This window comes from Buteo buteo, chromosome Z, assembly GCF_964188355.1.
Source record: "Buteo buteo chromosome Z, bButBut1.hap1.1, whole genome shotgun sequence".
Classification (NCBI taxonomy): domain Eukaryota; kingdom Metazoa; phylum Chordata; class Aves; order Accipitriformes; family Accipitridae; genus Buteo; species Buteo buteo.
In genome coordinates, this window is record NC_134204.1 from 42270594 (window position 1) to 42284647 (window position 14054).

The following is a 14054-nucleotide window of genomic DNA, read 5'->3' on the forward strand; positions in this document are numbered from 1 at the left end:
AAAAAGTTTCAGAAAGTTGCCATTGAGAAGGTTTCTCCTATTTGGGGACAATTATAGTAAAAAGAATGGACAGCACCTGGCTTTGGATAAATGAACATTCTAGTAATAATTTGGCTTCATTTCAGAGCTTAAATTCTTTAGCGATTACACACACATAGATGAGTTCTGTTCATTACCATTTACAATGTGTTTGCTCATCCCTCAAAGACTCATTTGTGTACATCACAACAAAACCAAGCCAAAATTAGTAAAAAAAAAAATAATAAAAAAAAAATCACTGTTTTATTTAAACTGAAAAATCTTGTCTCTTTCTGTAACTGTACACTTTTCCTATTAGGCTGGTCTGAAACAATTATAAATATCACAATCTTTCATCTTGCATCATATAAATAATACAGCCATTTCAAATAGCTGCTCAGTTGCCAGCCAACTGTTGCTACTTTTTGACTCCACTTCATTATTCAACACTTTGGTATATACTACTTTAAAAAAACATTTTCTTTCCAGGAAAGATATTATTTGATTCTTTTTCCAGGTACTTACTTGATTGCCTAGCTCTAAGTTTTCCGAGTATACCGCTATTTGTCGTTTTGTTTGCTTCTCATCCGTCAAACAGTTGGCCAAAACGACAAGTACATCAAACCCATATTTATCTATGAATGCTTTCAGATCACCAATGAGACTCCTGTGTAACACGCAGTCCTGAAATTTGGTAAGAAATTAAAAGAAATATCAGCTTCTTTTCCTTGCTCTTTCCATCCAAATCTGTGGTGAAAATAGCCAGAAGTGTTAATAAGCATCAGTGTAACTGGCATCAGAATTCCATTCCATTTGTCAAAACAGCTATATGCTTCAAAAAAAAAAAAAATCAAGAACCAGTCTCACAACACAATAATGGACTTTTATTTCTGAAGAACACTAAAACACTAAATGTAGGTTTTGCCTTCTTCAAGCAGCTGCTGAAACAGAATTCTTACTTGTTCCTGCTACTTGCTTTTGCAAGGTTGTTTATAAGTATTGGGCTACTGCTGTTTCTTGAATAAAACCCCTTTTTTGATAGAAAAATAAAAACATTTTATGAAATTTGTCATGTCAATATTTCATTTAAAATAATAGATGTTAAAATAATAGTATTGAGGTGCAAAATCAGGCACTCAAAAGGAAATTGTGTGTGCTAACTTAATATGTATCCAGCCCTTTATATGTATCCAGCCCTTTATATGTATCCATTATGATGTTACATGATTGTATACAATTTTACCACAGATTATTCCTTTAGGTTCCTTTATTCCTGCGCTTTGAATTCTGTGCAAGTCTTCAAAACAATAACACCCCAAATAAGATCAGATTAAGGCAAACTAGTTTTAAAATCTCTTTGTGTCAAAAAAATACTTATTTTCACATACATCCCACACCAAACACACAGGAGGTAAACATTGCATTTGTCATTCCTATTCTCATTTATATTTGGACTAGCCCAATGTTGAATTGCCTAGATTTTGCAACATAAAACATACAACCCTCTTTCTACCCAGGGACATAATGCACAGAGTATAAATGTCTTTCTTCAGTCCTCAGTTCTGATAACTGCCAGTGAACAAAGGAATTTTATTTTCTCCTTTATGTTTCTGCTATTTGTATTTGAGATAATTTTTGCCATCATCTAGCTAATAATTCTTCTGATGCTGCCAAGCTAAGCTGGCCCTAAATAAACAGCAGTTCATCATGAACACAACACAACTGTATATGCAGATTGGCATGTTATTCCCCTGCATCTGTCTCCTACCTAATAAACTGCTGTTTTGGTTACATACATACAAATACTATTTATTAATCGACTCAAATGTGTCCACAAAATGGGTATCACTCCCTGTAAGTTAAACTTAAATGAAAAAAATCTGTTTGTCAAATGCTTTGGAAGCAGATTCTTTTTTGAGATTAGAAACAAAGTTCCAGTTTGATGTTCGCATAGCACCTAAAAATAAGTTTTATGTTAAATTCAGACAGAGTAATGAACAAACAAAAGTCAGCTGTCAGTTTCCTGGTGGACATTCAGATATGAAATCTGAATAGGGGGTTATGGTGAGGAATTATGGCAAATAAGGTTTCAATGTCCAAACCTGTAACATTTTCTGAAGACTCAAGTATTAAATGTATTAGAAAAAGTACCAAAATGTGCTTAAGCATGGAAAAGTTACTTCAGTTATCCCATTCCTAACTGCAGTTGGAATAATTAAATTCTATTTGAAAAAAAAATTTGAACCAGAGCAGATTCAGAACCATCTGAAAATCCCTGATAATTCCTTATATCAGTTACCCACTCACAGCCAATTCAAGACGATCAGGAAGTCACAGGGAAGGACACGGATCAATCAAGGATCTAGTCTGCAAGGTGTTTTATGGCTGTACATAAGGTAAATAAATGATGATTCTAAAACATGTGCAGCCTTCAAGCCTCATGATGCTTTATCTTTCATATTGCTTGTATCAGCTGAAAATGCAAGGAATTAGAAATTTTCTGTTAAAAATCATGTGACTGAACTGGAAGCCTCATGAAATTCACTGAGATAATATCTGCCACCATCTCAGCTTGCATTTGGCACGCACAAAGTGGTAGGTTGGGGAGTGCTGAAAATCCTGCTTTCTGCAGTATTTTGAGGAAGGAACCTCTTAACTCACCTATATGGAAAATTCCCAATCAGAACCATGGCCAACTGGAGAGTCTGTGTGCATACTGGGTAATCGGAGGTATATTTCTACAGTTTAAGGCCAAGGACCACTAGGGCATCATAGAGCAAGACTATGAATAGAACAGAAGAAGATAAAACGTTCACATGCTAGCAGCTCTTTGCTGGTGGGAATGGTTACCACAGCAAGGGAGTGGCACCAAATGCCATACAATGAAAGGTCAGTTCTACCAGTCAGAGCAGGAACTAAAGATGCAGATGGCCACGGTAAAGGCCCTGATGGCGCTAAAATCTGAATTTGCCTTGTGCCCCCTTTTTTGCTAACTTACGTCATATGATCAAGAGCAACACTGAGGAACTGATATAGCAGCAGGTGATCCAGCAGCCTGCTGCTCTGAGCAGGAAAGTTGCCAAGTATGTATCCCTGGGGGAGCAACTGGACTGGAGAGCTCCACACTGGGCCACATTAATATAAACAATAATGGATTGTACTACCTACATAACTACCTGATCCAGCTGCTTGAGGTTCTCCCACTTCTTCCATGGTCTCAGACTTACTACTATTCAGAGTGTGTATTTTTTCTTCTTGAGGTTCTCAGCACATTGATGACCGAGAGAAGCACAAAGATTAACTCTAAGCAGGCTACCTGTCCCTGTCCCACTCCACAGGGTACGAACTGCAGAAGGAGATCAGCTATATACTACATGTTTTCTTCTCTGTGCTTGGCCTTTGGGCTGTGCTGTGCTACACATATTCCTTGGGCACAGAATGAACTTGGCCGCCTAACTGTACCAGAGAAGCCAGCAGGCAGCATCAACTCGGTACTAGCAATTACATTACCTGTGTGTCCTTGCCTTCCTCTAAAAGTGCAGCAATGAGTTCTCATATGAACCTCCTTTCTGGTTGACAGTAGAAATGAGGAACGGAGGTGTTTCCTTGTAAGAAAATCCTACAACAGCTAAAATGACCAAAAGGTGGAAATTTCTTCTATGAACAGGGTGTCCCCAGAATGCTGTGCACAAATTGGAGGCTTATTCAGTGCTACACGCCTCAAGGGTTCCCACCACCTAAAGGGTTGTAGGATTATCTATAGCTTTCTCCTTTTAACGTTAGCACTAATAAACAGCATTTTAAAAAGTACTTCACAGAGTTTGCATGCTTTTCTTACTGGGATTGTAATGGACCAGCACTACGTGGTGCAAAACACTATCGGCTGATGAGAGACTGCTCAGAGCAGCATGGGAATGGGCTTAGCTGTGCCAGCACCATACACCACACTGAAAGAAAACACGCAAATTATTTGAGGATTTAAAAGTGCAATAGGGCAAGAGATGTTCTACAGTGACATCCCATCAACAATAATACTGAAGAAGTCATTAAGGCATGTCACAACACAGATCAAGTCAAGCAAAATGTTGCTGATCACATCCCATGCATTACTTTACCCCACAGTCTGTCAATGAGAAAACTTTATGACAAAAAAGTCATTATTCAGCGAAGGTATAAAACCCAAGACCCTATTCATTCTGTGGCATAAGGAATAAGGTACAAGCTTCTCAAATTACCATTACTAAGCAATAATTAATATTCAAATAATACTAACAACATAAGTTACTCAGTCTTCCCATAAACAGTCATTTTAATAGTCAACAATAAATGTTTCTCATAAGCTCTTGCTTCACTAAGTGCATCCAGAAATGAAACACAAGGCAAACAGACCTTGTTAAAAGAATAGGTCAAAGAGTAAACTTGCTGGAAAATGCTGTTAAGCTATTGAATAAAAGCAAGATCAGATTACATGTCTTACAGCATCATGATTCTACTTCATAAATTTTTTTGGTTGACTGGACTATTAATCAAAACATAAAATTAATTATTAAATTTTAAATAAGCAAAAGTAATTTTATTAATGTTAACAAACATTATTAATTTAAGTAATAATTTTTTCTAAAACTTAGTTTAATTCCATCCCTCTCCCCAGACATCTGTAAGTTTTACTCCTTTAAACTAGTACCAACAACACAATTGAGACACTCCCTTCACAAGCATTCAAACCTTCAAATAAATAAAGACAGTTGCAAACAAGAAATTCTTATAAATTACCAAAGACTATATAGTGAAAGATATGGTAGACATATGGACTCTTCCACAAATTTGCTAACCTAAGTAAACAACCAGAATGTTGCATGCATTGTAAATGCTAACAGAAAATAAAACATTCCCTTCAGAAATGAAAAAATGCTAATCATTTCAACAGTTAAGCTGCTATATCCCAAATTAATTACAAGCACTGTAAAATACACTGTTGATGAATTAGTATGGTAGGAAATACACTGACATACAGCCAAACCATGACAAAGGTCAGTCGGCTATTCATTTTTATACTCCTCTTCCTTACTTGATTAGCATGTGCTGGCTTAAATATTAATTAACATTTGCATAGCATACAGCAGGTAAACAGCATATGTAAACATTATTAGCTGTCATGATGCCTTCTAAGTAACCTATAACAACAACAAAAAAGGACTGTTGAGTATGCTTGAAATGTAATATACTTGAAATAAATAGAATCTAGCAAATATATTTTGCAAATGCTGTTAACTATGCATAGTCAACAGCAATACGGATACTTGAGAAATTTAGTGTCTTGGCATTTGTAATAGAATTGTGTATTTGTTCTGTCTAACACATATAAATAGTTTATACAATGCTACAACATAACAATATGTCAAACATTCTGAAATTACAAATATTTTTTTATCATTCGGGTAAACAGAATGAGATGGTTTAAGAAATCCCCAGACTTTTGAAGGATTTTTGAACATGACCTGTTCAGTTATTATGTATTTCTGTTGAGAAATACCATTTTATGTAGGCTGTATATTGTTGTGAAACTTCTTTCTCTGAAATTCAATTTTCTTATAGGAATCTCTTTTTTTTAATTGAATAGTTAACATGACTACAAACACGGATGATCTTTTAAAAGAACCAAAACCTCCAAGAAATATCCAAAGAGAATATGTAACTTCTCCATTGCCAGCAACACTTTCTGATTCACGAAGCCAACAGCCAATTACCCAAATGATCACTGTAAATGTACATTATACATACTTCTGATTCTTCTAAGCTAACTGTGTCAATATTAACCTGACCAAATTAAGAACAAACTGTCTCTTTTGTTCTTCACACTCCTCACATGGAGAGCACAATATGGCTTTTGTCAGAGGTACTCCATCATTTTGGCTCAAGGAAACTGTCAGTACAGTTTGGGATTCGTTATTCATGGGCAGATACCCTGATGGGTCTAATGAAGCCTTTCTGCTGACAACTCATTTGCTAAAAATACCCAACCATCACAAAATATAAATGAGGAATATCACTGCATCCCATTACAATATTCACAATCAAAGCAATTATCACAATACAGAAGTCAATACATACTGCTTCATGCTGTATTCTCTTCATATTTCATGGTCACCACTTCTGCATTCCAGTTTATTTCTATGTGATCACTGATAAAACTTTATGACATACTTAAATTGCAATATAATAGGGTAAACACCAATGTTATAGCACACATGCAGAGCTAACAGTCTGTGTGCCATTTGTTGTAAATCCAGCTAATTACTATAAGCCCCCTCCTTTAAAAAAAAAAAAAAAGGGCAAAAAAGCAGAAAAAGACTCAATTTTTTATAAAAGTTTTCAGGTAAGGTCACTAAAAATGGAAAAACCAATATAAACAGAATGGTGTTTATAAGTCTTCAGAAACACAGACAAGTATATTCACTATTTTACCTCTTTTATATATCAACACCACTGGTGAAAACACTCTATAAAAAATTCCCCATCTTTTCTGTAAGGAAAGATTGCATTTTTCTGTTGCGCGTTTCAATCTACCAAACAGCAGCTCTGGTGTACCAATACTTATGAGTCTTCTGAAAAGAACAAAAATAGCAGTTAATTCTGTTTTCTTTGTGTTGCTGTCTAAAGTTTCCAAACAGAAATAGGTATTAGGTCCTAAACTGAAGAGCAGGAGAATGGGCACCTGAGACCTTGTGCTACCCTGCTCTATAGAGACCCCAGTCACACCTTACGTTTAACTTTAGGCATCCCAAGTTTAACCTAGAAGGAAATTTAAACAGGAAATTCTATAGCATTGTGAAACACTGCATATAGAATCAAGTGATGAATGCCTGTTTAGCACTGATCTCACTCCCCTTACCATAGGTGACGGCTGTGTTTTTACAGTCTAGTATTTTCATTAAAAGCAGAATAACTAAAAAAAAAAAAAAAAAAAAAAAAGCAACAAAGAAAGAAGGATTCATCTATAATAAAAGAAATTATCATGCTTTCTTCAATGAAAGTGTATTTAGCCAGTTTCACACTGGAAACAGTACCTTTTCAACAGCACTGGTACGTTTTATGATAGTGTGTCTTAACAATGATCCACTCTTTATGAATTGAGATTACAGCTAAAGAAGTTTCACTTGTACTTCATACAAGTAAAAATTCTGTGTATTCAAATACAGGCTTGTCCATTTTAATCTGTGTTTAACTAGAACTTACAAAGATATCTATGTTTTATATGTATTTAGCACAGCACATGACTTCCAGGAAAGACTGGGAACTCTAGATTCATTCATAAAATTAAAAAAAAAAGGAAAAAAAAAAAAAAAGAAGGTTGCCCAGGTAAACAGCCAAACTTCACTTCCATTATTCCACATATTCAGAGCTAGCTGAGACAGCATGGAATTTAGCAGCTGGGGTACAGGGTCTCCATGTATCTTAAGAGACATTATGTTATCCATGTAACATAAGCATACCATAATGGCCCACTTGGCTTAGAAATTCTTCCTCCGGCAGGAATACCTGCCTTTAGTGGCCATCATTGCCACTCACCTGAAGGAACACAAATTCTTATCCCTAAGCAAGGCAGCCTACCCTGCCACTGAGGTGTACAACTAACTGCCTGAAATACAACAGCCGAAAATGCTCCCCGGCGTCGGTGGGGTCTGTGCGCGTAGACTCAAAGAATGTCATAGATGGGGAGGGCTGGAGATGAAAAGTCCTGTTAAGGTACTGCCGCTACTGCATGAGATAAACATGAAGCGCATAGCCTGAAGACATAAACAAACATAGGTAATGGTGCGCATACTGTTGTGGTGTGCACTGGAACAACATGGTAATATTAGATGGCTGTGACCACCAAATCTAGAAGAAAAAATGTTCTGCAGCAGCACAGGAATCAAAGAAGGGATGTACAACATCTAGTCCAGTGAGATAAAAGCAAAAGCACTTATTTATTTCCATCTTCAAGGGAAGAAATTCAAAGTGTTTGTAATTGATCTCATTGTTAATGGTTGTCTTCTGCAATAAGAAATTCGTGACTGATAAAGCTGCCACTTTCCAGCATTTTTGGCAGTTGAAGGATAAGTAGTTTGGAGTTAAAAACACAAAATACAGCAAAACGTATAGATGTGATTTTCAAGTTTAAAGGCTTAAATGTCACCTCCTTTTTCAAGAGTGTCTTTAAAACTCTGCCTCTGTAAAATAATTAACAGGACAAACTAGAAAACTTGCAATCCTAACAGTATGACTTTTGCTGCAAATAGGGAACTACAGAGAAACATACTGGCACTATGTTAAAATGTACTCCCTCCAGGTCATTTTAAAGGCTGAAGTAAGTATGTAGATATTTTTCTGGAGTGATCTGCATGGAAAGGAAAGTCTACTTATTTTGAAATCACAGCTATGAGTATCCAAAGCCTAAAAGTAAATGAATCCAGGGACCTGCTTATGCACCACATTTATAAGCAAATATCACCTGTACAAAATATGCACAAAATTTGTACAAAATGAAAAGGAAAAATCTCCATACTAATGTACAGTATAGTATACACAATCTAATACATTAGTTACCTCAGAAACTTAGATGAGAAAAATAAACACTATTTTTGTGTCTTACTAATCAATAGGCCATGTGGACACAGCATATGATACACTTTTTTATTCTCCCTTATATTATTCTGCTTTCTGACTCTAGGTTAGGAACTTCCATCTGATTTTTCCATAGCTTGTAAATCAACTAAAAAATACTGAAAAAGACACAACCTACCACTTCAGTTACAAGGTTCATTTAATCACATACAATATTTGATTTCACTGTTGACTGATTAGCAAGTGATAACAAGCAAAAGGCTGACTTGCCAGAGTGATGAATTAAAACATAAGAAACATCACAACCTTATACATATTGACCAGGAGCTGTCTATTTTAGCCAGCTAAGTCTCAGGTGTAAGTTTATATGTAATAATTCATACCTTACAAAATAACTCCCATGCAAACATGGCAACACAAAAACACATTTCTGGCTGTCAAGAAAATTTCTGGCAAAATTAATCAACCGTTCATCCATTCAGGCTCTTTGCATACCCTTTTGTCAAAGAGGGAATACTAAGAGATTTCTTTCCTCTTCCACGCACTCATTGCAATGGTTTGTAGAATCCATCAAGCCTGAGTTGATTTATTGAACTGTCTCTTATCTCAGCAGTATAACTATAGCAAATGAACTGGTAACTTCTCAAAAAACAGCAGTGATTCAACAATATCTGGTTTATTTAATTCCTTCTAACTTCAGATTAGCAATTTCTTAAAGGCACTGACTTGCATTCTTTGGAAGTTCTATCTGCAATTTTATGGCAGCATGTTTTGTTTCCATTCCTTTTCTTTTTTTAATTTTTTTATTTTGACATTTGACAAAGGTATTTTTGATTTACAACTGATGCTAGAGTCTACCTAAATCTTCACACTAGCTCGTGTGCTTCTACTGCTAGTCAATAGAGCTTTCAAATTTAAATACAATACTGCCATGTACTTTCATGTGAGCCATCTTATTCATTATGCTATGAATACTGAAAAATAATTACCCACTTAAAGTCCCCACCTATTTCTTTAATTAGACAACTTTGCATGCATATTCAACTATTTTTGTATTTATCTAATCCCATCACTACTAATGAGAATTGTTATAAAAAGTAGTTAAGGCACAAAAAACAGAGATAATGCCAAGCCGTTTGAAACACTGTTTAAACATGGATTTTATCACTAAGCATCGTCCATTGAACCCCGTGGAGCACATTTATCACTCACCAGCTTTGCATTTTTCTTCATAAAGATATATGACCTTTGCCTATTAGATTTCATTAGCAGGGCACCATACAAGGCTCCTCTGCAGATGACAGGATAGAAAGCTAAACAACCTCGCCTGAAGGATTTGTGAGAACAAGCCCATCTTCAATCTTTGTCCCTGGGAGGCACTTCTAACACCTGCCAACCACAGCACTATCATCAGAAAAACATTTAGAGATTTATCTTCAGGCTGGTGATTATAAGAGATAATTTGTTTGGAGTATGGATAAAGTTGGTCTAGCATAAACAAACTACAAGCTCAAATTATACGACGAACCTCATTAACTATTGATTTAACCACTGCAAATCCATGAACAAATGTTGTATCAAAATGTTAATTCTTCCTGAAGATATAATCAAGGAAAAAAACAAAATGCCAAGGCAGGATGGTGAGCTATTCTTATGTGCACTTGTAATGCTTGCAGTTTAAATTGGAAATGGAGATTTGCTTCATGGTAACAATGGCAACAGTATACTATTGCCATTTTCCCATAAACATGTAGTTTTGTCTGGCAAAAAGTGCTCTATCTCTTTAGTTGCTGTCACTATAGAGTGAGGAAACATTGCTTTCTCTCCTACTTTCAGGAACACTTCTTTTGTTTGGAGACAGCAAGACTGGACGTACGATTAAAAACACTTTCAATAGCAAGAAGCTAGAAATGTTGTAAATGGACACCATCACAGCCAGACTGTCTGAAAAATTATATGTTATACCTTCTATATTATACATATCCCACATACCCTCTGTGTCTGTAACAGAAAATAACTTCCTCCTAATCTTTGAAAATTCCTTTCACTCAAGCTAATAAATCATCAGTCTTCAGCCAAGAGCATATTTAGAAATAATGTAGCTGAGTTAGTCCTGAAGGCTTTTTTTTTTTCTCTTCTCCTTTTTTGATACAACGGAAGCCAACCCTGTACCCTCTGTGGTAAAGGAGAGAAAAGTGCTGCCAGACTTCCTATTGCAGCCCAAAGAGACCAGTGAATGACTCCACCTGATGTTGTTGGGATATGGCCTAGCAGGGTTCCATTGCACCATGCCTCCACCAGCATCCCTGTTCCTTAACACCACTATGGTGAGGGGGAAAACTCATTTGTGTATAGGCAGTAGAAGAAAACCTGCAGTTCTTTCTCCAGTGTGGCACTCTGAACAAATAATTCAGTGTGACTTGTACTTAATAACAAAATACCAACATTTTAATGCTAAAATAGGCTGTAAAAACAGCAAAAATCTTTCGGATGGAACAAAAACTTGCAGCTAAAGCAGTCAGAAGAAGAAGAAACTTTGAAAATATTTTGTGGGATGACATTATCTTTCAGCATTAATTCCTTCTAAAAGGGAATGGTATTTAATATGAAATGATTAGTTCATCAGTAAAAAAAGAAACAAAACCCCCCAAGATCTGCTGGGGAATCTGTATTTCAATCTGAGTGTTCCTCACACAGCAATGCAGCCATGCAGATGCACTCACACTTTTCTGTTTTCTGGTTTAGTTACCAAAATTTTTAGTAATTTACAATCCCTTAAATCTCTTTAAGATGTTTAAAGGTTAAATGGCATTTTTAAATCCCATATTGCTGGCTTTTATTTTTTACCTTTTGTTTTCCCCATTACATTCACTTTGCTAATTTATGTAAGCATCTCACAATCTCACTACAGGAATAAACCAGGTTACTTAATTCTTAAAGCTATTTCATTCTATTTACATAGACAGGCAAATGATTTTGCAAGATAATTGATCTAGAATAAAAAATATGGACCACTCTTACTAATACAGGCCCATCAGGCATCCGTATTTGTGCACTATCCAAATCTCTTTCCCCCATTAAAAATCCTGCTTTGAAAATGATCAGCTGATGATAAATCAAACAAACCATTTGTGCAGAATTCAGATCTATCGCTTTTAATATATTCTAAGTTGTTAATGTGTCAGTTTTGGAATGTTTCATCAAATTTTAGTAATTGGTGAAGCCTTCTGTTTCATCTAGCTACCCCTATTTCTGCCTTTCTAAAGGAACTATTTGTTTCCACTCTTGGTCTTTTGACTGCAAACTGGTTTTCTCAAAAACTGTACTTCTTCCATTCATTCTCTTGACTCCAAAATACTACTTTCTCCTACAAGTTTTCTTCCCCCAGTGCTGCAAATTCTTGACTTACATTATTTTTTACTTGCCCTATTACCTGTCATGATCTCTCTGTTCCCATTCCAAATTTCTCATTCTCTTTCCTATTGCAATCGCATTCTCAGCAAGAACCACTGACTCCCCTTTAAGAATTTAGTTTTAGCTTTTTCCTATTGCTCCAACACTCTCTAATTGCAAATACAGTTTCCCATTGGGGCAAAAATGCTCCTTGATTGTACCTCAGTCTTTATTATACTTTTATCCTTTGATTCACAATAAATGTTTTCCTTTGAGCAGCACAGATCCATGGCTTTGAAATGCCCCATTCTAACTGGGGTCTCGCCCAAAATAGTAATTATTACCTTTAGGTGTTCATTTTGCAAGCCTGAATGAATAGGCCAATTCAGAATCACACAGACTAGAAGTTAATGGAAAGCCTCTCACTGACTTCAAAGGATTTGGCATACACCACTAATGTACCTGCAATTATTCTCCCAATCAGTTCCCTACACAGACAATGTTCACGCTATTTCTCAGGCACTCAAGTTTAGCCAAATGCCCTTCCAGAAAAGCTCTCTGCTAAGTATGTAAAAATTTTAGAAATGCATTTTTAATTATTTTGATTAAGCCAGTTTTGCACTGTATGCTAAATCACTGGCACCTTGCTTGGCCACCCATGCTGCCTTGTCAATATGGAGTAACCCTCATCTGGAACACAACCAGAGACAAAAAAGAGTAATCTTCCATTCATGCAGTTCACCTCTGCTGAGGAAGCTGAATATCTTCCTCCAAGACACACAAACAAACAGGAATCAATGTGCTTTCAGCAGAACTGGCTTTAGTCTCATCTGCACTGGCTGTTTCTGAACAGGAACTAGGAATTGAACAGAGATGATCAAATACTGTACAGTGAACTTTGCCACCAAAAAAATCCCAGTCTTCTTACAAATACGAGTAGCGATTCAGTTTCTTGAATTCACTTAAGTTTTCCTAAGGATTCTTCCAATAAGCACTTACAGATATGCAAGCAAAATGCCTTTAGCAACTCATTTGTTAAACAGTCAGTTCCTTCACAAGAGATAAAAGGAGTCATTACCAACGCAAGCAAAACCAGGAAAAAATGAAGTTATTTGCAGATGCCTGTCAGGGGACACACACTTGGTTACACGAGGCAGAAGTTCAACTGTGGGACCCTTGTCTCTGTTTTACATTTACAGTAGCTAAGACAGTGGTTTTTGCCATTGAGATGGTTCAAGTTTCTGAGAACAAAACACAAGCTGTGTGTAAGGCAGATTTTGGATGACAACTGGCAGGACTGAGTTCTCCAGCATACGTGCTTTATTCAGGTTGTATGCTTCAGAAAGTTGTGCTTTGCTCTCTCTCTCTAGACAAGTAAAAGTGAAAAATGAGATGCAAAGCAAGAAAGTACCCTGAATCCAACTCGGAGTTAACCACTCTGAGGCACAGGACCTCTGCGCTGCCAACACTGACATGCAAATCTAGTTTAACAACCATTGGCTCTCAGGGCCCAAAGCAGCTGGAATACATTTTAATACAGTTCTAATTTTACTTGATACTTAATGGAAGGCTCAAAGTTTAAAAGAAACTATGACTGAGAGTGCATAAAAAGAAAAAAAATATCTTTTTTTTCTTCTAAAGAACAATAATACAGGGATTTTGTTGGGGTTGGTAAACAAAAAATGCTCTAAGTTTTAACATCACAGGAAGAGTGGCATGCAAAATCATTATTTTCCAATATGTTCAGCAGCCAGGCCAATTAGTTTCCAAAAATTTTTGTTGGTGCTGATCACGTCAGGTTGGTACTGCCTCTGCAGCTTAACACAAGTTTAAAATGGGCTTTACCAACCGTTGGCAATTCCACCCTGTGCACTAGTGACTCCAGCTAGCACAACTGACTCTCCTCACACCATTACAGCTTTATTCCAAGCACTTAAACCTTCAGCCAAGCCTGATCTGTCAGATGAATTGTGTAATAAGACTGTTAATAAAGTAAACAAATATATTTAAATATAAACTCAATAAACAAACTAAAA

General features: G+C 36.2%; 1 protein-coding gene across 1 annotated transcript in view; it reads right to left on the bottom strand.

The window, feature by feature from the left end:
• PRUNE2 (prune homolog 2 with BCH domain) overlaps positions 1-14054 on the bottom strand; it is a 146914-nt gene that overhangs the window by 65457 nt on the left and 67403 nt on the right. Inside the window, exon 7 of the mRNA XM_075020057.1 lies at positions 544-702. Within this exon, the coding sequence (XP_074876158.1) occupies positions 544-702 (159 nt within the window). The remainder of the gene's footprint in view (positions 1-543; positions 703-14054) is intronic.